The 21,140-nt window shown below is 57.8% G+C and overlaps 2 protein-coding genes across 12 annotated transcripts in view; both read left to right on the plus strand.

Moving 5' to 3' along the window:
• On the plus strand, positions 1-15,575 carry LOC136114322 (uncharacterized). Of its 11 annotated transcripts, none has more exons than XM_065859675.2 (8): positions 1-211; positions 1,322-1,348; positions 4,078-4,392; positions 6,185-6,271; positions 7,424-7,738; positions 8,354-8,464; positions 8,571-13,517; positions 15,323-15,575. In XM_065859675.2, the coding sequence occupies exons 1-8, from the start codon at positions 181-183 to the stop codon at positions 15,556-15,558; spliced, it is 6,069 nt and encodes a 2,022-aa protein (XP_065715747.1). In that variant the 5' UTR covers positions 1-180; the 3' UTR covers positions 15,559-15,575. The 11 variants fall into 11 exon arrangements, with proteins under 11 accessions (XP_065715747.1, XP_071657218.1, XP_071657213.1 ...); XM_071801112.1 differs by lacking the exon at positions 1-211 and having other exon boundaries at positions 800-1,348; positions 8,571-13,082; positions 13,119-13,517; XM_071801113.1 differs by lacking the exon at positions 1-211 and having other exon boundaries at positions 800-1,348; positions 8,571-12,299; positions 12,345-13,517.
• Positions 15,327-21,140, plus strand: part of LOC139826109 (uncharacterized) — an 11,383-nt gene continuing 5,569 nt past the window's right edge. Inside the window, exons 1-2 of the mRNA XM_071801059.1 lie at positions 15,327-15,411; positions 19,645-20,923. Of these exons, the coding sequence (XP_071657160.1) occupies positions 19,705-20,923 (1,219 nt within the window). The 5' untranslated portion in view covers positions 15,327-15,411; positions 19,645-19,704. The remainder of the gene's footprint in view (positions 15,412-19,644; positions 20,924-21,140) is intronic.

Below are 21,140 nucleotides of genomic sequence, written 5' to 3' on the forward strand. Positions count from 1 at the left end.
TCCTCCCAGTATCCCTCCCCCAATCCCCCTCCCAGTACCCCCAGTTTATCCCAGTATCCCCAGGCTCACGTGTCCCCGCACGTGTGGCCCCCCCTTCCCGCCCCCTCCCGGGTCCCCCCGGACGGACGGATGGACGGACGGACACACTGACTCATCCGCCCCCGCAGCACCAGTTGGGTCATGGGGCTGGGACTGGGGCTGCTGGTCCTGGGTGAGCCGGGGGGCACTGGGAGAACTGGGAGGGACTGGGAGAGAACTGGGAGTCACTGGGAGGGACTGGGAGAGAATTGGGAGGGCACTGGGAGACACTGGGAGGCACTGGGGAGGCACTGGGAGGCAATGGGAGGGCACTGGGAGGCACTGGGGGGGCACTGGGAGGCAATGGGAGGGCACTGGGAGGCACTGGGGGGGCACTGGGAGGCAATGGGGGGGCACTGGGAGGCAATGGGAGGGCACTGGGAGGCACTGGGGGGGCACTGGGAGGCACTGGGGGGGCACTGGGAGGCAATGGGAGGGAACTGGGGGGCACTGGGAGGGAACTGGGAGAGAACTGTGAGGGAACTGGGAGAGAATTGGGAGGGAACTGGGAGACACTGGGGGGGCACTGGGAGGCAATGGGAGGGAACTGGGAGGCACTGAGAGGGAACTGGGAGGGACTGGGAGGCACTGGAAGTGCACTGGGAGGTACTGGGATGGAACTGGGAGGGCACTGGGAGGCACTGGGAACTGGTCATGGGGTACTGGGAGTCACAGGGAAGGCACTGGGAGGAACTGGGAAGACACTGGGAGGCATTGAGAGGCACTGGGAGGTACTGGGAGTCACTGGGACTGGTCATGGGGCGCTGGGGGGCACTGGGAGGTACTGGGAGGGAACTGGCAACTGGTCACAGGGAACTGGGAGGCACTGGGAAGACGCTGGGATGGAACTGGGAGGCACTGGGAAGACACTGGGGGGCATTGAGAGGCACTGGGGGGCACTGGGAGGGCACTGGGAACTGGTCACAGGGCACTGAGAGGGAACTGGGGGACACTGGGAGCTACTGGGAGGCACTGGGAACTGGTAATGGGGAACTGGGAGGCACTGGGGGGCACTGGGAGGGACTGGGAACTGTGGGATGTACTGGGAACTGGGGACTGTGGGATGAACTGGGGACTGTGGGATGTACTGGGGATTGGGAACCGGGAACTGGGAGGGCACTGGGAACTGGTCACAGGGCACTGGGAGGGACTGGTCAGCACTGGTCCCACTGCTGGGTGCCCCATGGGCCCCCCCGAGCCCCGGACGCCTGGGTCCCCCCTCACCCTCTCCGCCCGTCTCCAGTGGGGCTGCTGGGACCTCCCAGTGCAGGTACTGGGGAGGGGGGGGCATGGCCCAGTGGCTCCCAGTGGGTCCCAGTCAGGGGGTCCCAAGGGGTCCGGGTGGGTGAGAAGGAGCCCAGTGGCTCCCAGTAGGTCCCAGTGGCTCCCAGTAGGTCCCAGTGGGTGCAGAAGGTCCCAGTAGCTCCCAGTAGGTCCAAGTGGGGGCAGAAGGTCCCAGTAGGTCCCAGTCACTCCCAGTATGTCCCAGTGGGTGCAGACGGTCCCAGTCACTCCCAGTAGGTCCCAGTCACTCCCAGTAGGTCCCAGTGGGTGCAGAAGGTCCCAGTGTCTCCCAATAGGTACCAATGGGTCTCAGTGGGTCCCAATGGGTGCAGAAGGTCCCTGTAGGTCCCATTCACTCCCAGTATGTTCCAGTGGGTCCAGAAGGTCCCAGGGTCTCCCAATAGGTACCAATGGGTCTCAGTGGGTCCCAATGGGTGCAGAAGCTCCCAGTAGGTCCCAGTATGTCCCAATGAGTGCAGAAGGTCCCAGTGTCTCCCAGTAAGTCCCAATGGGTGCAGAAGATCCCTGTAGGTCCCAATCACTCCCAATAGGTCCCAATGGGTGCAGATGGTCCCTGTGGATCTCAGTCACTCCCAGTACATCCCAGTGGGTGCAGAAGGTCCCAGGGTCTCCCAATAGGTACCAATGGGTCTCAGTGGGTCCCAATGGGTGCAGAAGCTCCCAGTAGGTCCCAGTATGTCCCAACGGGTACAGAAGGTCCCAGTGTCTCCCAATAGGTACCAATGGGTCTCAGTGGGTCCCAATGGGTGCAGAAGCTCCCAGTAGGTCCCAATAGGTCCCAGTATGTCCCAATGAGTGCAGAAGTTCCCAGTAGGTCCCAGTATGTCCCAATGGGTGCAGAAGGTCCCAGTGTCTCCCAATAGGTACCAATGGGTCTCAGTGGGTCCCAATGAGTGCAGAAGTTCCCAGTAGGTCCCAGTATGTCCCAATGGGTGCAGAAGGTCCCAGTGTCTCCCAATAGGTACCAATGGGTCTCAGTGGGTCCAGAAGGTCCCTATGGGTCCCATTCACTCCCAGTATGTACCAGTGGGTCCCAGTGGGTGCAGAAGGTCCCAGTGTCTCCCAGTAAGTCCCAATGCGTGCAGAAGATCCCTGTAGGTCCTAATCACTCCCAATAGGTCCCAATGGGTGCAGATGGTCCCTGTGGATCTCAGTCACTCCCAGTACATCCCAGTGGGTGCAGAAGGTCCCAGTGTCTCCCAATAGGTACCAATGGGTCTCAGTGGGTCCCAATGGGTGCAGAAGGTCCCTGTAGGTCCCACTCACTCCCAGTATGTCCCAGTGGGTGCAGAAGGTCCCAGGGTCTCCCAATAGGTACCAATGGGTCTCAGTGGGTCCCAATGGGTGCAGAAGCTCCCAGTAGGTCCCAATAGGTCCCAGTATGTCCCAATGAGTGCAGAAGTTCCCAGTAGGTCCCAGTATGTCCCAACGGGTGCAGAAGATCCCAGTGTCTCCCAATAGGTACCAATGGGTCTCAGTGGGTCCAGAAGGTCCCTATGGGTCCCATTCACTCCCAGTATGTACCAGTGGGTCTCAGTGGGTCCCAGTGGGTGCAGAAGGTCCCAGTGTCTCCCAGTAAGTCCCAATGGGTGCAGAAGGTCCCAATAGGTCCCAATCACTCCCAATAGGTCCCAATGGGTGCAGATGGTCCCTGTGGATCTCAGTCACTCCCAGTACATCCCAGTGGGTGCAGAAGGTCCCAGTGTCTCCCAATAGGTACCAATGGGTCTCAGTGGGTCCCACTGGGTGCAGAAGGTCCCTGTAGGTCCCATTCACTCCCAGTATGTTCCAATGGGTGCAGAAGGTCCCAGGGTCTCCCAATAGGTACCAATGGGTCTCAGTGGGTCCCAATGGGTGCAGAAGCTCCCAGTAGGTCCCAATAGGTCCCAGTATGTCCCAATGAGTGCAGAAGTTCCCAGTAGGTCCCAGTATGTCCCAATGGGTGCAGAAGGTCCCAGTGTCTCCCAATAGGTACCAATGGGTCTCAGTGGGTCCAGAAGGTCCCTATGGGTCCCATTCACTCCCAGTATGTACCAGTGGGTCTCAGTGGGTCCCAGTGGGTGCAGAAGGTCCCAGTGTCTCCCAGTAAGTCCCAATGCGTGCAGAAGATCCCTGTAGGTCCTGATCACTCCCAATAGGTCCCAATGGGTGCAGATGGTCCCTGTGGGTCTCAGTCACTCCCAGTACATCCCAGTGGGTGCAGAAGGTCCCAGGGTCTCCCAATAGGTACCAATGGGTCTCAGTGGGTCCCAATGGGTGCAGAAGCTCCCAGTAGGTCCCAGTAGGTCCCAGTATGTCCCAATGAGTGCAGAAGTTCCCAGTAGGTCCCAGTATGTCCCAATGGGTGCAGAAGGTCCCAGTGTCTCCCAATAGGTACCAATGGGTCTCAGTGGGTCCAGAAGGTCCCTATGGGTCCCATTCACTCCCAGTATGTACCAGTGGGTCTCAGTGGGTCCCAGTGGGTGCAGAAGGTCCCAGTGTCTCCCAGTAAGTCCCAATGCGTGCAGAAGATCCCTGTAGGTCCTAATCACTCCCAATAGGTCCCAATGGGTGCAGATGGTCCCTGTGGGTCTCAGTCACTCCCAGTACATCCCAGTGGGTGCAGAAGGTCCCTGTAGGTCCCAGGGTGGCCCAGTGGGTGCAGAAGGTCCCTGTGGGCCCCAATACATCCCAGTACAGCCATTCCGTCCCCAGCCCCGTTCCCGGTGCGGCTGTCGGGCGGCCCCGGGCGCTGCGCGGGACGCGTGGAGCTGCTGCACGCGGGGACGTGGGGGACGGTGTGCGACGACGGGTGGGACGCGCGGGACGCGGCGGTGACGTGCCGGCAGCTGGGCTGCGGGGCCGCGCTGGCCGCCCCCGGGGGCGCCTGGTTCGGCGAGGGGACGGGGCCGGTGTGGCTGAGCGAGCTGCGGTGCCGCGGCCACGAGGAGCGGCTGGAGCGGTGCCGGCACCGCGGGTGGCGCCCGCACGTCTGCGCGCACCGGGAGGACGCGGGGGTCGTGTGCCAGGGTGGGTTGGGGGGCGGTGTGGGGGGTGGGATGGGGTGGGGTGGGGTGGGGTGGGATGGATGCGATTGGATGGGATGGATGGGGTGGGTTCATGGGGTCTGATGGATGGGATGGTTGGGATGGGATGGAGATGGGATGGGATGGATGGATGGATGGAGATGGGATGGATGGAGATGGGATGGATGGAGATGGGATGGATGGAGATGGAATGGATGGAGATGGGATGGGATGGATGGATGGAGATGGGATGGGATGGAGATGGGATGGGATGGATGGATGGATGGAGATGGGATGGGATGGATGGATGGAGATGGGATGGGATGGGTGGATGGAGATGGGATGGGATGGGTGGATGGAGATGGGATGGGTGGGATGGGATGGATGGAGATGGGATGGGATGGAGATGGGATGGGATGGAGATGGGATGGATGGAGATGGGATGGATGGAGATGGGATGGATGGAGATGGGAGGGATGGATGGAGATGGGAGGGATGGATGGAGATGGGATGGATGGAGATGGGATGGGATGAAGATGGGATGGATGGATGGAGATGGGATGGGATGGCATGGATGGAGATGGGGTGGGTGGGATGGGATGGATGGAGATGGGATGGATGGGACGGGTGGGATGGGATGGATGGGGTGGGATGGATGGATGGGGTGGGATGGATGGAGATGGGATGGATGGAGATGGGATGGGATGGATGGATGGAGATGGGATGGGATGGTGATGGGATGGATGGATGGATGGAGATGGGATGGATGGAGATGGGATGGGATGGATGGATGGATGGAGATGGGATGGGATGGATGGATGGAGATGGGATGGATGGATGGAGATGGGATGGGATGGGTGGATGGAGATGGGATGGGTGGGATGGGATGGATGGAGATGGGATGGGTGGGATGGGATGGAGATGGGATGGATGGAGATGGGATGGATGGAGATGGGAGGGATGGATGGAGATGGGATGGATGGAGATGGGATGGGATGAAGATGGGATGGATGGATGGAGATGGGATGGGTGGGATGGGATGGATGGAGATGGGATGGATGGGACGGGTGGGATGGGATGGATGGGGTGGGATGGATGGATGGGGTGGGATGGATGGATGGGGTGGGATGGATGGAGATGGGATGGATGGAGATGGGATGGGATGGAGATGGGATGGGTGGGATGGGTGGAGATGGGATGGATGGATGGATAGAGATGGGATGGATGGATGGAGATGGGATGGATGGAGATGGGTGGGATGGATGGAGATGGGTGGGATGGATGGAGATGGGATGGGTGGGATGGAGATGGGTGGAATGGAGATGGGTGGGATGGAGATGGGATGGATGGAGATGGGATGGATGGATGGAGATGGGATGGAGGGAGATGGGATGGATGGATGGATGGATGGAGATGGGATGGATGGGATGGGTGGGATGGGATGGGTGGGATGGATGGAGATGGGATGGATGGATGGGGTGATGGATGGATGGATGGATGGATGGATGGATGGATGGATGGATGGAGATGGGATGGGATGGATGGATGGGGTGGATGGGATGGATGGAGATGGGATGGGATGGGATGGATGGATGGGGTGGATGGGATGGATGGAGATGGGATGGATGGAGATGGGATGGGATGGATGGAGATGGGATGGATGGAGATGGGATGGGATGAATGGGATGGGTGGGATGGGATGGATGGAGATGGGATGGATGGAGATGGGATGGATGGAGATGGGATGGGATGGGATGAATGGGATGGATGGACGGGCTGAGCGGTGTCCCCACCAGGTCAGCATTTCCAGCCCATCGATGACATCGAGAGCCTCTGGACGCCCACGGTGCCAACCAGGGTCACCACGGAGCCCGGGCCGGGGGGTAAGGAGGCGATGGGGACAGGGACGGGGGCACCGGGACCGGGGGACAGGGGACAGGGTGCATGGTCACTATGTGCACGGTCACTTTGCACAAGCACAATGTGCACGGTCAATATGTGCATGGTCACTGCGCACGGTCACTTTGCACAATTACAATGTGCACAATCACTTTGCACAGCCATTCTGTGCACAATCACTGTGCACAAGCACAATGTGCACAATTACAATGTGCACAAGCACAATGTGCACAAGCACAATGTGCACAATCACTGTGCACAATTACAATGTGCACAAGCACAATGTGCACAGTCACCGTGCACAATTACAAGGCGCATGGGTACAACGTGCACAATCACTGTGCACGGTCACCCTGTGCACAATCACCCTGCACAATTACAAGGCGCATGGGTACAACGTGCACAATCACTGTGCAGGGTCACACTGTGCACAATCACTGTGCACAAGCACAATGTGCACAATCACTATGCACGGTCACCCTGTGCACAATCACTGTGCACAAGCACAATGTGCACAGTCACCGTGCACAATTACAAGGTGCATGGGTACAATGTGCACAATCACTGTGCACAATCACCCTGTGCACAGTCACTGTGTGTGCTCCCTGTGCACAAGCACAATGTGCACAATCACTGAGCACAAGCACAGTGTGCACAGTCACTATGCACGATCACCCTGTGCACAAGCACAATGTGCACAATCACTGTGCACAATCACCCTGTGCACAATCACTGTGCACAAGTGCAATGTGCACAATCACTATGCACAGTCACCCTGTGCACAATCACTGTGCACAATTACAAGGTGCATGGGTACAATGTGCACAATCACTGTGCACGGTCACCCTGTGCACAATCACTGTGCACAAGCACAACGTTCACAATCACCGTGCACAATTACAAGGTGCATGGGTACAATGTGCACAATCACTATGCACGGTCACCCTGTGCACAATCACTGTGCACAAGCACAATGTGCACAGTCACCGTGCACAATTACAAGGTGCATGGGTACAATGTGCACAATCACTATGCACAATCACTGTGCACAATCACTGTGCACAGTCCCCCTGTGCACACCCCCTGTGCACAACCCCTCTTGCCCCCCACCCCCCTGACCCCCATTTCCCCCCCAGGTTCCCCCCTATTGCGCCTGGTTGGGGGTCCCGGTCGCTGCGCCGGGCGCCTGGAGCTGCAGCACGGGGGGCTGTGGGGCACGGTGTGCGACGACCTGTGGGGTCTGGCGGCCGCCAGGGTGGTCTGCGCCCAATTAGGCTGCGGGGACCCCATCGCCGCCCCCCGCGGAGCCTTTTTCGGGGAGGGGACGGGGCCCGTGTGGTTGGACGACGTGCGGTGCCGCGGGGACGAGGGGTCGCTCGTGGAGTGCGCGGCGGCGCCATGGGGGGTCAGCGACTGCGGGCACGGGGAGGACGCGGCCGTGGTGTGCGCGGGTATGGGGGCGTGGGGACACGGGGGGCTGGGCGGTGCATGGGGACGTGGGGGTGTGTGGGGACATGGGGGCTGTGCGGTGTATGGGGACGTGGGGGTGTGTGGGGACATTGGGTCCATGCAGTGCATGGGGACATGGGGACTGTGCAGTGCATGGGGACATGGGGGTGTGTGGGGACATTGGGTTCATGCAGTGCATGGGGACATGGGGGCTGTGCAGTGCATGGGGACATGGGGGTGTGTGGGGACATTGGGTTCATGCAGTGCATGGGGACATGGGGACTGTGCAGTGCATGGGGACATGGGGGTGTGTGGGGACATTGGGTTCATGCAGTGCATGGGGACATGGGGGCTGTGCAGTGCATGGGGACATGGCGACACTGTGCAGTGCATGGGGACACTGCAGTGCATGGGGACACTGGGTCCATGCAGTGAATGGGGACATGGAGGCTGTGCAGTGCATGGGGACATGGGGACACCGTGCAGTGCATGGGGACATGGGGCCTGTGCAGTGCGTGGGGACATGGGGACACCGTGCAGTGCATGGGGACACCGTGCAGTGCACGTGCAGTGCACGGGGACCCCGCAGTGCTCACACTGCTCCCCTCCCCTTGCAGATGAGCTGCTCCCCATTGACCCCCACCCCATGGATCCCCCTCCCCTCCCGCTGTGGGTGTCACCCCCCAACTGGATGTCACCCCCCACCCGGGTGTCCCCACCCCACACAGGTATGGGGGGGGGGTGGGGTGTCCCCACAACCCCCACATGGGACCCCAGAGCAGGTTTGGGGACACCCCCCTGCACCCCCCAACCTGCTCGGGTCTGTCCCCCCAGATGTGTCCCCAACGTCCCCAGGGGCCACCAGACCCAAGGTGGGACAGGAACCAGGTGACACCAAGAAGTTCGATGTGGGACAAGGTACAGGTGGTGGCACCAGACTCAAGACGGGACGAGATCCAGGTGACACCAGATCTAAAGTGGGACGAGATCCAGGTGACACCAGGTCCAAGATGGGACCAGATCCAGTTGACACCAGGTCCAAGATGGGACAAGATCCTGGTGGCACCAGGTCCAAGGTGGGACAAGATACAGGTGACAGCAGCTCCAAGATGGGACGAGATCCAGGTGACAGCAGGTCCAACATGGGACAAGATCCTGGTGGCACCAGGTCCAAGATGGGACAAGGTCCAGGTGACACCAGGTCCAAGATGGGACAAGATCCTGGTGACACCAGGTCCAAGATGGGACAAGGTCCAGGTGACACCAGGTCCAAGATGGGACAAGATCCTGGTGACACCAGATCTAAAGTGGGACGAGATCCAGGTGACACCAGGTCAAAGATGGGACAAGATCCAGTTGACACCAGATCTAAAGTGGGACGAGATCCAGGTGACACCAGATCCAAGATGGGACAAGATACAGGTGACACCAGATCTAAAGTGGGACAAGGTCCAGGTGACACCAGGTCCAAGATGGGACAAGATACAGGTGACACCAGATCTAAAGTGGGACAAGGTCCAGGTGACACCAGATCCAAGATGGGACAAGATCCAGGTGACACCAGGTCCAACATGGGACAAGATCCTGGTGGCACCAGGTCCAAGATGGGACAAGATCCCCGTGTCACAAGGTACAACATGCGACAAGATCCAGTTGGCACCAGGTCCAAGATGGGACAAGATCCTGGTGACACCAGATCTAAAGTGGGACGAGATCCAGGTGACACTAGGGCTAAGATGGGACGAGATCCAAGTGACACCAGATCTAAAGTGGGACAAGATCCAGGTGGCACCAGGTCCAACATGGGACAAGATCCACGTGTCGCCAGGTACAAGGTGGGACAAGATCCAGGTGACACCAGATCCAAGATGAGACAAGACCCAGTTGACACCAGGTCCAAGATGGGACAAGGTCCTGGTGGCACCAGGTCCAAGGTGGGACAAGGTCCTGGTGACACCAGATCCAAGGTGGGACAAGATCCAGGTGGCACCAGGTCCAAGGTGGGACAAGGTCCTGGTGACACCAGGTCCAAGGTGGGACAAGGTCCTGGTGACACCAGATCCAAGATGGGACAAGGTCCAGGTGACCCCACCAGGTCCAAGCCGGGACGGGCTCCAGTTGTCACCCCCCGTGTCGCCCGTCCCATTGCAGGACGGGGTCCCATGAACCCATCACGGACCACCCAGCCCAAGGCCGAGCGGGTCCTGGCAGCTGCCACCCAGAGCTCCAGGAAACCAATGGGACGGGGGGCGGTTGGGACCTTGTTGGCCAAGGTCAAGGCCAGGAGTGGTCCGGCCGGTGTCACCCAACGGGGTCCCAGTGGAGCTGCTCAGGCTGGGGTGGGACAGGAGGTGGTTGGGACCACCACCATGGCCACCACCATGGGGGTCCCAGGAGGTGGCGCCATGTGGGGTAACCAGAAGCTGGGAGAACATGGTCCAGAAGATTCCATGAGGAGCACAAGTTCTCCATCAGAACCAGGTCCAGAAGGTTCCATGATGATCACACATCCCACCACAGAACCAGGTCCAGAAGGTTCCATGGTGACCACACATCCCACCACAGAACCAGGTCCAGAAGGTTCCGTGATGAGCACAAGTTCTCCATCAGAACCAGGTCCAGAAGATTCCATGATGAGCACAAGTTCTCCATCAGAACCAGGTCCAGAAGGTTCCATGGTGACCACACGTCCCACAGCAGAACCAGGTCCAGAAGGTTCCATGATGAGCACAAGCTCTCCATCAGAACCAGGTCCAGAAGGTTCCATGATGAGCACAAGTTCTCCATCAGAACCAGGTTCAGAAGGTTTGATGATGACCACAGCAGAACCAGGTCCAGAAGGTTCCATGATGAGCACAAGTTCTCCATCAGAACCAGGTCCAGAAGGTTCCATGGTGACCACACGTCCCACAGCAGAACCAGGTCCAGAAGGTTCCATGATGAGCACAAGTTCTCCATCAGAACCAGGTCCAGAAGGTTCCATGGTGACCACACGTCCCACAGCAGAACCAGGTCCAGAAGGTTCCATGATGAGCACAAGTTCTCCATCAGAACCAGGTCCAGAAGGTTTGATGATGACCACAGCAGAACCAGGTCCAGAAGGTTCCATGATGAGCACAAGTTCTCCAGCAGAACCAGGTCCAGAAGGTTCCATGGTGACCACACATCCTCCATCAGAACCAGGTCCAGATGGTGCCACATGGGGCACACGTCCCACAGCAGAACCAGGTGCAGAAGATTCAACGATGAGCACACATCCTGAAGAACCAGGTCTAGATGGTGCCACATGGAGGACACATCTTGGAGATGAACCTGATCCAGAAGGTTCCACAATGAGCACACGTCCCACAGCAGAACCAGGTCCAGAAGGTTCCATGGTGACCACACGTCCCATATCAGAACCAGGTCCAGAAGGTCCCATGATGAGCACAAGTTCTCCATCAGAACCAGGTCCAGAAGGTCCCATGATGAGCACAAGTTCTCCATCAGAACCAGGTCCAGAAGGTCCCATGATGAGCACAAGTTCTCCATCAGAACCAGGTCCACAAGGTCCCATGATGAGCACAAGTTCTCCATTCGAACCAGGTCCAGAAGGTGCCACATGGAGTACATATCCCATAGAAGAACCAGGTCCAGAAGGTGCCACATTGAGGACACGTCTTGGAGAGGAACCTGATCCAGAAGGTTCCATGATGAGCACAAGTCCAACATCAGAACCTGGTCCAGAAGGGTCCATGGTGAGCACAAGTTCTCCATCAGAACCAGGTCCAGAAGGTTCTGTGATGACCACACGTCCCACAGCAGAACCAGGTCCAGAAGGACCCATGATGAGCACAAGTTCTCCATCAGAACCAGGTCCAGAAGGTTCTGTGATGACCACACGTCCCACAGCAGAACCAGGTCCAGAAGGACCCATGATGAGCACAAGTTCTCCATCAGAACCAGGTCCAGAAGGTTTGATGATGACCACAGCAGAACCAGGTCCAGAAGGTTCCATGATGAGCACAAGTTCTCCAGCAGAAGCAGGTCCAGAAGGTTCCATGGTGACCACACATCCTCCATCAGAACCAGGTCCAGATGGTGCCACATGGGGCACACGTCCCACAGCAGAACCAGGTGCAGAAGATTCAATGATGAGCACACATCCTGAAGAACCAGGTCTAGATGGTGCCACATGGAGGACACGTCTTGGAGAGGAACCTGATCCAGAAGGTTCCATGATGAGCACAAGTCCAACATCAGAACCTGGTCCAGAAGGGTCCGTGGTGAGCACAAGTTCTCCATCAGAACCAGGTCCAGAAGGTTCTGTGATGATCACACGTCCCACAGCAGAACCAGGTCCAGAAGGACCCATGATGAGCACAAGTTCTCCATCAGAACCAGGTCCAGAAGGTTCTGTGATGACCACACGTCCCACAGCAGAACCAGGTCCAGAAGGACCCATGATGAGCACAAGTTCTCCATCAGAACCTGGTCAGGATGGTGCCACATTGAGGACGCGTCTTGGAGATGAACCTGGTCCAGAAGGTTCCATGGTGACCACACGTCCCACGGCAGAACCAGGTCCAGAAGGTCCCATGATGAGCACAAGTTCTCCAGCAGAACCAGGTCCAGAAGGTGCCACATGGAGTACACATCCCATAGAAGAACCGGGTCCAGAAGGTTCCATGAGGAGCACAAGTTCTCCATTAGAACCTGATCAGGATGGTGCCACATTGAGGACACGTCTTGGAGATAAACCTGATCCAGAAGTTTCCATGATGACCACACGTCCCACATCAGAACCAGGTCCAGAAGGTTCCATGATGACCACACGTCCCATATCAGAACCAGGTCTAGATGGTGCCACATGGATCACACGTCCCACAGTAGAACCAGGTCCAGAAGCTTCCATGGTGACCACACATCCCACAGCAGAACCAGGTCCAGAAGGTCCCATGATGAGCACAAGCTCTCCATCAGAACCAGGTCCAGAAGGTTCCGTGATGACCACACCTCCCACAGCAGAACCCATTCCAGAAGGTTCCATGGTGACCACAGCAGAAACAGGTTCAGGAAGTTCCATGATGAGCACAAGTTCTCCAGCAGAAACAGGTCCAGAAGGTTCCACGACGACCAGAGCAGAACCAGGTCCAGAAGGTTCCTTGATGACCAGAACAGAACCAAGTCCAGAAGGTTCCATGATGAGCACAAGTTCTCCATCAGAACCAGGTCTAGAAGGTCCCATGATGAGCACAAGTTCTCCATCAGAACCAGGTCTAGAAGGTCCCATGATGAGCACAAGTTCTCCATCAGAACCAGGTCTAGAAGGTCCCATGATGAGCACAAGTTCTCCATCAGAACCAGGTTCAGAAGGTTTGATGATGACCACAGCAGAACCAGGTCCAGAAGGTCCCATGATGAGCACAAGTTCTCCGTCAGAACCAGGTCCAGAAGGTTCCATGATGACCACACATCCCACAGCAGAACCCGTTCCAGAAGGTTCCATGTTGACCACAGCAGAACCAGGTCCAGGAAGTTCCATGATGAACACAAGTTCTCCATCAGAACCAGGTCCAGAAGGTTCCACGATGAGCACACATTCTCCATCAGAACCTGGTCAGGATGGTGCCACATTGAGGACACGTCCCACAGCAGAACAAGGTCCAGAAGGCTCCATGATGACCACACGTCCCACAGCAGAACCAGGTCCAGAAGGTCCCATGATGAGCACAGGTTCTTCATCAGAACCAGGTCCAGAAGGTTCCATGATGAGCACACGTCCCACAGCAGATCTGGACGGTACTGAACAAGGAAGCGTTGGGAAGAAATTTGGATGGACAGACGGATGGATGAATGATGGATGGATGGATGGATGGACAGACAGATGGATGGATGGACTGATTGATGATGGATGGACAGATGGATGGGTGGATGGATGGATGGATGGACTGATTGATGATGGATGGATGGATGGACGGACTGATTGATGATGGATGGATGGATAAATGATGGATGGATGGACGGACGGCTGGATGGATGGACTGATTGATGATGAATGGACAGATGGATGGGTGGATGGATGGATGGACTGATTGATGATGGATGGATGGATGGACAGACTGATTGATGATGGGTGGATGGACGGACAGACTGATTGATGATGGATGGATGGATAAATGATGGATGGATGGATAAATGATGGATGATGGATGGATGGACGGACAGATGGATGGATGGACTGATTGATGATGAATGGACAGATGGATGGGTGGATGGATGGATGGACTGATTGATGATGGATGGATGGATGGACAGACTGATTGATGATGGGTGGATGGACGGACAGACTGATTGATGATGGATGGATGGATAAATGATGGATGATGGATGGATGGACGGACAGATGGATGGATGGACTGATTGATGATGGATGGACAGATGGATGGGTGGATGGATGGATGGATTGATGATGGATGGATAAATGATGGATGGATGATGGATGGATGGACAGATGGATGGATGGACTGATTGATGATGGATGGACAGATGGATGGGTGGATGGATGGATGGATTGATGATGGATGGATGGATGGACAGACTGATGATGGATGGATGGATGGACGGACTGATTGATGATGGATGGATGGATAAATGATGGATGGATGATGGATGGATGGACGGACAGATGGATGGATGGACTGATTGATGATGAATGGACAGATGGATGGGTGGATGGATGGATGGACATGGGTGCTGGGGAGCTCCTGGGGGGGTATTGGGGGGATATTGGGGTGATATTGGGGAGATTTTGGGGGGATATTGGGGAGATATTGGGGGGGGTATTGGGGCGATATTGGGGAGATATTGGGGGGGTATTGAGGGGATATTGGGGCGATATTGGGGGGATATTGGGGGCTATTGGGATACTGGGGGAATATTGGGGATATTGGGGGAATAGTTGGGATACTGGGGGGATTTTGGGGGGCTGTTTATATTTTTACTTATATTTGATATTTATATTTATTTTTCTCTTTTCATTTTTTAATTTTATTTTTTATTTTTTCTCTTATTTCTATTTATTTATGTATTTGTTTTATTTCTCTTTTCCTTTACTTTTTAATTTCGATTTTTTTCTTTTTCATTTCTATTTTATTTTTAATTCAATTTTTATTTCTATTTTATTTTATTTTTATTTTATTATTTTCATCCTTCCCTTCCCTTCCCTTCCCTTCCCTTCCCTTCCCTTCCCTTCCCTTCCCTTCCCTTCCCTTCCCTTCCCTTCCCTTCCCTTCCCTTCCCTTCCCTTCCCTTCCCTTCCCTTCCCTTCCCTTCCCTTCCCTTCCCTTCCCTTCCCTTCCCTTCCCTTCCCTTCCCTTCCCTTCCCTTCCCTTCCCTTCCCTTCCCTTCCCTTCCCTTCCCTTCCCTTCCCCTCCCCTCCCCTCCCCTCCCCTCCCCTCCCCTCCCCTCCCCTCCCCTCCCCTCCCCTCCCCTCCCCTCCCCTCCCCTCCCTTTCCCCTCCCTTTCCCCTCCCTTTCCCCTCCCTTTCCCCTCCCCTTCCCCTCCCCTTCCCCTCCCCTCCCCTTTTCCTCCCCATACTCCCCCAGGAACGTCGGGTTCCATTTCCGGTTCCGGTTTCCGGTTCCCGCGCCCCCTGCTGGCGCTGCTGCGGGAGCTGCGGGGGCTGCGGGGGGAGGTGCGCGCGCTCACGGCCGAGCTGCGTCACTTCCGGGGCGGGGCCTGGCCGCACGTGACCCCGCCCCCCAGAATTGAGTCGGGGGGTGGTGGGAGGGGTCGTGACCCCTGTGACCTCTGTGACCCCTGTGACCCCCTGAGCGAATAAATGGGGCTGGACCCCCAGATGGAGAGAATTGGGGGGAGGGGGGGGGGATTTTGGGGGGGTCCCAAATTGACCCCCTACATTGATCCCCCCATTGACTCCCCTACTGTCCCCCCCATATTGACCTCCACATTGACCCCCTCAATGTCCCCCTCCATTGTCCCCCCCCCGATAGGGGTCCCCCCATTGTCCCCCCCCATTGTCCCCCCCCATTGTCCCCCCCATAGGGACCCCCCCATTGTCCCCCCCACATTGACCTCCCATTGTTTCCCCCCCTCATTAACCCCCCATTGACCCCCTCAATGTCCCCCCATTGTCCCCCCCCATTGTCCCCCCCATTGTCCCCCCCTCATTGTCCCCCCTCATTGTCCCCCCCACCATTGTCCCCCACATTGACCCCCCCCATTGTTTCCCCCCCATTGTCCCCCTATTGACCCCCTCAATGTCCTCCCATTGTCCCCCCCATTGTCCCCCCCCATTGTCCCCCCCATTGTCCCCCCCATTGTCCCCCCCCATTGTCCCCCCCATTGTCCCCCCCACATTGACCTCTCATTGTTTCCCCCCCCTTTGTCCCCTCAATGTCCCCCCATTGACCCCCTCAATGTCCCCCCATTGTCCCCCACTTGCCCCCCCCATTGTCCCCCCCATTGTCCCCCCCCATTGTCCCCCATATTGACCCCCCCATTGTTTCCACCCCATATTAACCCCCATTGTCCCCCCATTGTGCCCCCATTGACCCCAAATTGTCCCCCCCAAAAGACCCCCCCATTGTCCCCCCCAAATGGGACCCTCCCATTGTCCCCCCCATATCGACACCCCATTGTCTCCCCCCATTGACCCCCATTGTCCCCCCCAAATTACCCCCCCATTGACCCCCATTGACCCTCTGACATTAACCCCCCCATTGACCCCCATTTTCCCCCCCATATTGTCCCCCCCATTGTCTCCCCCCTTTGTCCCCCCCAAATTAACCCCCCCATTGACCCTGTGTCCCCCCCACTGACCCCCTGCCCCCCCCAATCCCCTCCCCGTCCCCCTGCCCCCCCCCCCCAGGTTATTTCGGTGCCCCCGCAGCTGTTTGTCCCCCCCCCCGGTGCCAAAGTGACAGTGACGGTGACACCGCACCCCCCACATTCCACCCCGGTCACAACCCCCCCTTGACGTTCATTTCTTCTCTTTGGGGGGGTCGCACCCCCCCCAAATCCCACCCCATTATGGGGGGGGGGGGGGTGGGGACACCCCCTGAACCCCCATTTTTTTTGGGGGGGGGGGGGGACAGGGGGTGACACGGGGACACAAATGTGACCCCCCCCCCCCCACCCATTGGTGTTAATGGCCCTGTGGATGGGGGGGGTCAGGACCCGGAGCAGATGGGATGGGGGGGGCGGACAGATGGACGGACGGGCCCGGGACAGATGGACGGAGAGCGGCCCAGCCCCCACCTGTCTGTCTGTCTGTCCCCCCCCCCGGCATTTCCGTCTGTCCCCCGTCCCCATCCCATCCATCTGTCCCCCCGACCTGTCCGTCTGTCCCCAGTCCCCATCCATCTGTCCCCCCGACCTGTCCGTCTGTCCCCCGTGCTGTGTCCTGTCTGTCCCTGCAGCCCTGTCCCGTCCGTCTGTCCATCCCCTGTCCCCATCTCCAACCTGTCCATCTGTCCACCTGTCCCCAACCTGTCCGTCTGTCCCCCCAGCCTGTCCATCTGTCCCCTGTCCCCATTCCCAACCTACCTGTCCATCTGTCCCCCTGTCCCCATCCCCAACCTGTCCATCTGTCCCCCTGTCCCCAACCTGTCCGTCTGTCCCCGTCCCGTCCATCTGTCCCCCCATCCCCATCCCGTCCGTCTGTCTCCCTGTTCTCAGCTCCATCCCGTCCGTCTGTCCCCTGTGCAATGTCCTGTCTGTCCCCTCATCCTTGTCCCCTCCCCGAACTCCTGGGTCCCTCCCCGAACTCCTGGGTCCCTTGAACTCCTGGGTCCCTCCCAGAACTCCTGGGTCCCTTGAACTCCTGGGTCCCTCCCTGAACTCCTGGGTCCCTCCCGAACTCCTGGGTCCCCCTGAACTCCTGGGTCCCTCCCTGAACTCCTGGGTCCCTCCCCGAACTCCTGGGTCCCTTGAACTCCTGGGTCCCCCTGAACTCCTGGGTCCCTTGAACTCCTGGGTCCCCCTGAACTCCTGGGTCCCCCGAACTCCTGGGTCCCCCCTGAACTCCTGGGTCCCCCGAACTCCTGGGTCCCCCAAACTCCTGGGTCCCCCCCGAACTCCTGGGTCCCTTGAACTCCTGGGTCCCTTGAACTCCTGGGTCCCCCAAACTCCTGTGTCCCCCTGAACTCCTGGGTCCCCCCGAACTCCTGGGTCCCCCCCGAACTCCTGGGTCCCTTGAACTCCTGGGTTCCCCAAACTCCTGTGTCCCCCCAAACTCCTGTGTCCCCCCAAACTCCTGGGTCCCCCCGAACTCCTGGGTCCCCCAACCCCCTGGGTCACGTGGTGATTTTTGGGGGTTCACAGGGATGCATTTTGGGGTCCCCATCCCCAGCCCGTCCGTCTGTCCCCCCCTCTCCGTCCCATCCGTCCTTGGCCCGGGGCCGGCGCCGGAGCTGCCACATGTCCCCGTGTCCACATGTCCCCGTGTCCGCCTGTCCCCGAGATTAACGCGGGGACGGGAAAGTCTGAGTCACGGCCGAGGGGACACAGGTGGGGACATGGGGGGGGACACGGGGCCGGGGGACACCGAGGGACATCGAGGGGACACAGGTGGGGACGATGAGGGACATGGGGGGGACTCACGTGGTTCCCGTGGGGTTGGGGACATGGGGGGGACATGGGGTGGGGGGACAGTGAGGGACAGAGCGGGGGACATGGGGCTGGGGATGGAGCTGAGATGGGATGGACTGGGCTGAACTGGGATGGACTGGACTGGGATGGACTGGGCTAAACTGGACTGAACTGGGATGGACTGGACTGAATTGGGCTGGATTGAGATGGACTGAACTGGGATGGACTGGACTGAACTGGGATGGACTGGACTGGGATGGACTGGGCTAAACTGGACTGAACTGGGATGGACTGGACTGAATTGGGCTGGATTGAGATGGACTGAACTGGGATGGACTGGACTGAACTGGGATGGACTGGACTGGGATGGACTGGGCTAAACTGGACTGAACTGGGATGGACTGGACTGAATTGGGCTGGACTGAGATGGACTGAACTGGGATGGACTGGACTGGGATGGACTGGGCTAAACTGGACTGAACTGGGATGGACTGGACTGAGCTGGGCTGGACTGAACTGGACTGAACTGGGATGGACTGGACTGAACTGGGATGGACTGGGCTGGACTGGGATGCTTCAGAGCAGCCTGGTCTGGGGTCCATGAGACTGGTCTGGGCTAAACTGGACTGGGATGGACTGGGCTGGGCTGAACTGGACTGAACTGGGATGGACAGGGCTGGGCTGGGCTGGGCTAAACTGGGCTGAACTGGACTGAGATGGAGTGAACTGGGATGGACTGGACTGAACTGGGCTGGACTGGACTGAGCTGGACTGGGATGCTTTGGAGCAGCCTGGTCTGGGGTCCATGAGACTGGTCTGGGCTAAACTGGACCGGGATGGACTGGGCTGGGCTGAACTGGACTGAACTGGGATGGACAGGGCTGGGCTGGGCTGGGCTGAACTGGACTGGACTGGGCTGGGCTGGAATGGACTGGGCTGGACTGGGCTGCATTGGTCTGGACTGGGATGCTTTGGAGCAGGCTGGTCTGGGGTCCATGAGACTGGGCTGGACTGGGCTAAACTGGACTGAACTGGGATGGACTGGACTGGGCTGGGCTAAACTGGTCTGGGCTGAACTGGACTGAACTGGTCTGGACTGGGATGCTTCAGAGAAGGTCAGTCTGGGCTCCATGAGGTTGAACTGGGCTAAACTGGGCTAGACTGGGCTGGACTGGGATGGAGTGGGATAGAGTGGGATGGACTGGGCTGAACTGGACTAGGCTGAGCTGGACTGAACTGGGCTGGACTGGGATGCTTTAGAACAGGCTGGTCTGAGCTAAACTGGGCTGAACTGGACTGGACTGGGATGCTTCAGAGCAGGTTGACCTGAGTTCCACAAGGCTGAACTGGGCTGAACTGGGCTGAACTGGGAGCCATGGGGGACATGGAGGAAGATGAGGATGATGCCAATGCGGCGCTGCTGGAGGAGGATGATGATGAAGACCATGATGGTGATGAAGACCATGATGGTGATGAAGACCATGATGGTGATGATGACTATGATGCCAACCCTGTGATGCTGGAAGGGGATGATGAGGATGATGAAGAAGATGATGACGATGATGACGACCCTGACGATGATGATGATGATGATGGTGATGATGATAATGCCGATGACCCCGATGCCAACGTGGCGCTGCTGAAGGAGGATGATGAGGATTATGAAGAAGATGATGATGATGACCCTGATGATGATGATGATGATGATGATGACGCCAATGCCAACATGGCACTGCTGGAGGAGGATGATGACGATGATGATGACCCTGGTGATGATGATGATGACGATGATGATGACCCTGGTGATGATGATAATGCTGATGACCCCGATGCCAACATGGTGCTGCTGAAGGAGGATGGTGAGGATGGCGAAGATGACGATGATGATGACCGTGATGATGTCGATGATGCCGATGCCACCGAAGCCAACGCGGTGCTGCTGGAGGAGGATGATGAAGATGATGATGATGATGACCATGATGACGATGATGAAGATGCCGATGCTGCCAAAGCCAACGTAGCACTGCTGGAGGAGGATGGTGACGATAATGATGAAGATGAGGGTGATGATGACCATGATGATGATGAAGATGAGGGTGGTGATGACCGTGATGATGATGATGATGATTATGATGATGACCATGATGAGGTTGATGATGCCAATGCTGCTAAAGCCAACGCGGTACTGCTGAAGGAGGATGATGATGATAATGATGATGATGATGATGACCATGATGATGATGACCATGATGATGACCATGATGAAGATGATGCCGATGAAGAAGATGATGCTGTTGATGCCAAAGCCAACGTGGCGCTGTTGGAGAAGGATGATGATGATAATGAAGAAGATGATGATGACCATGATGACGATGATGATGACCATGATGATGACGATGACCACGATGCTGATGATGCCGATGATGAAGATGACGCCGATGATGCCGAAGCCAACGCGGCGCTGCTGGAGCGGCGGATGGCGCGGACGGGCCGGGCGCTGCTGCGGCGGGAGCTGGAGGACCACTGGGACATACTGGGAGAACTGGGACGCGGCTCCTACGGCCACGTGGTGCTGGTGGAACCGCGGGGCGGAGGTGAGAGGGGTGGGGGGACCCTCTGTGGGGCTGGGGTCCCTCCTATGGGTCTGGGGATCCTCCTATGGGGCGGGGGACCCTCTATGGGGCTGGGGACTCTCCTATGGGTTGGGGGACCCTACTAGGGAGTGGGGGACTCTCTATGGGGTTGGGGACCCTCCCATGGGCTGGGGAACCTCCCATGGGTCTGGGGATCCTTCTATGGGGCTGGGGACCC

The sequence above is a fragment of the Patagioenas fasciata genome, chromosome 35 (genome assembly GCF_037038585.1).
Source record: "Patagioenas fasciata isolate bPatFas1 chromosome 35, bPatFas1.hap1, whole genome shotgun sequence".
NCBI classification, from domain to species: Eukaryota; Metazoa; Chordata; class Aves; order Columbiformes; family Columbidae; genus Patagioenas; species Patagioenas fasciata.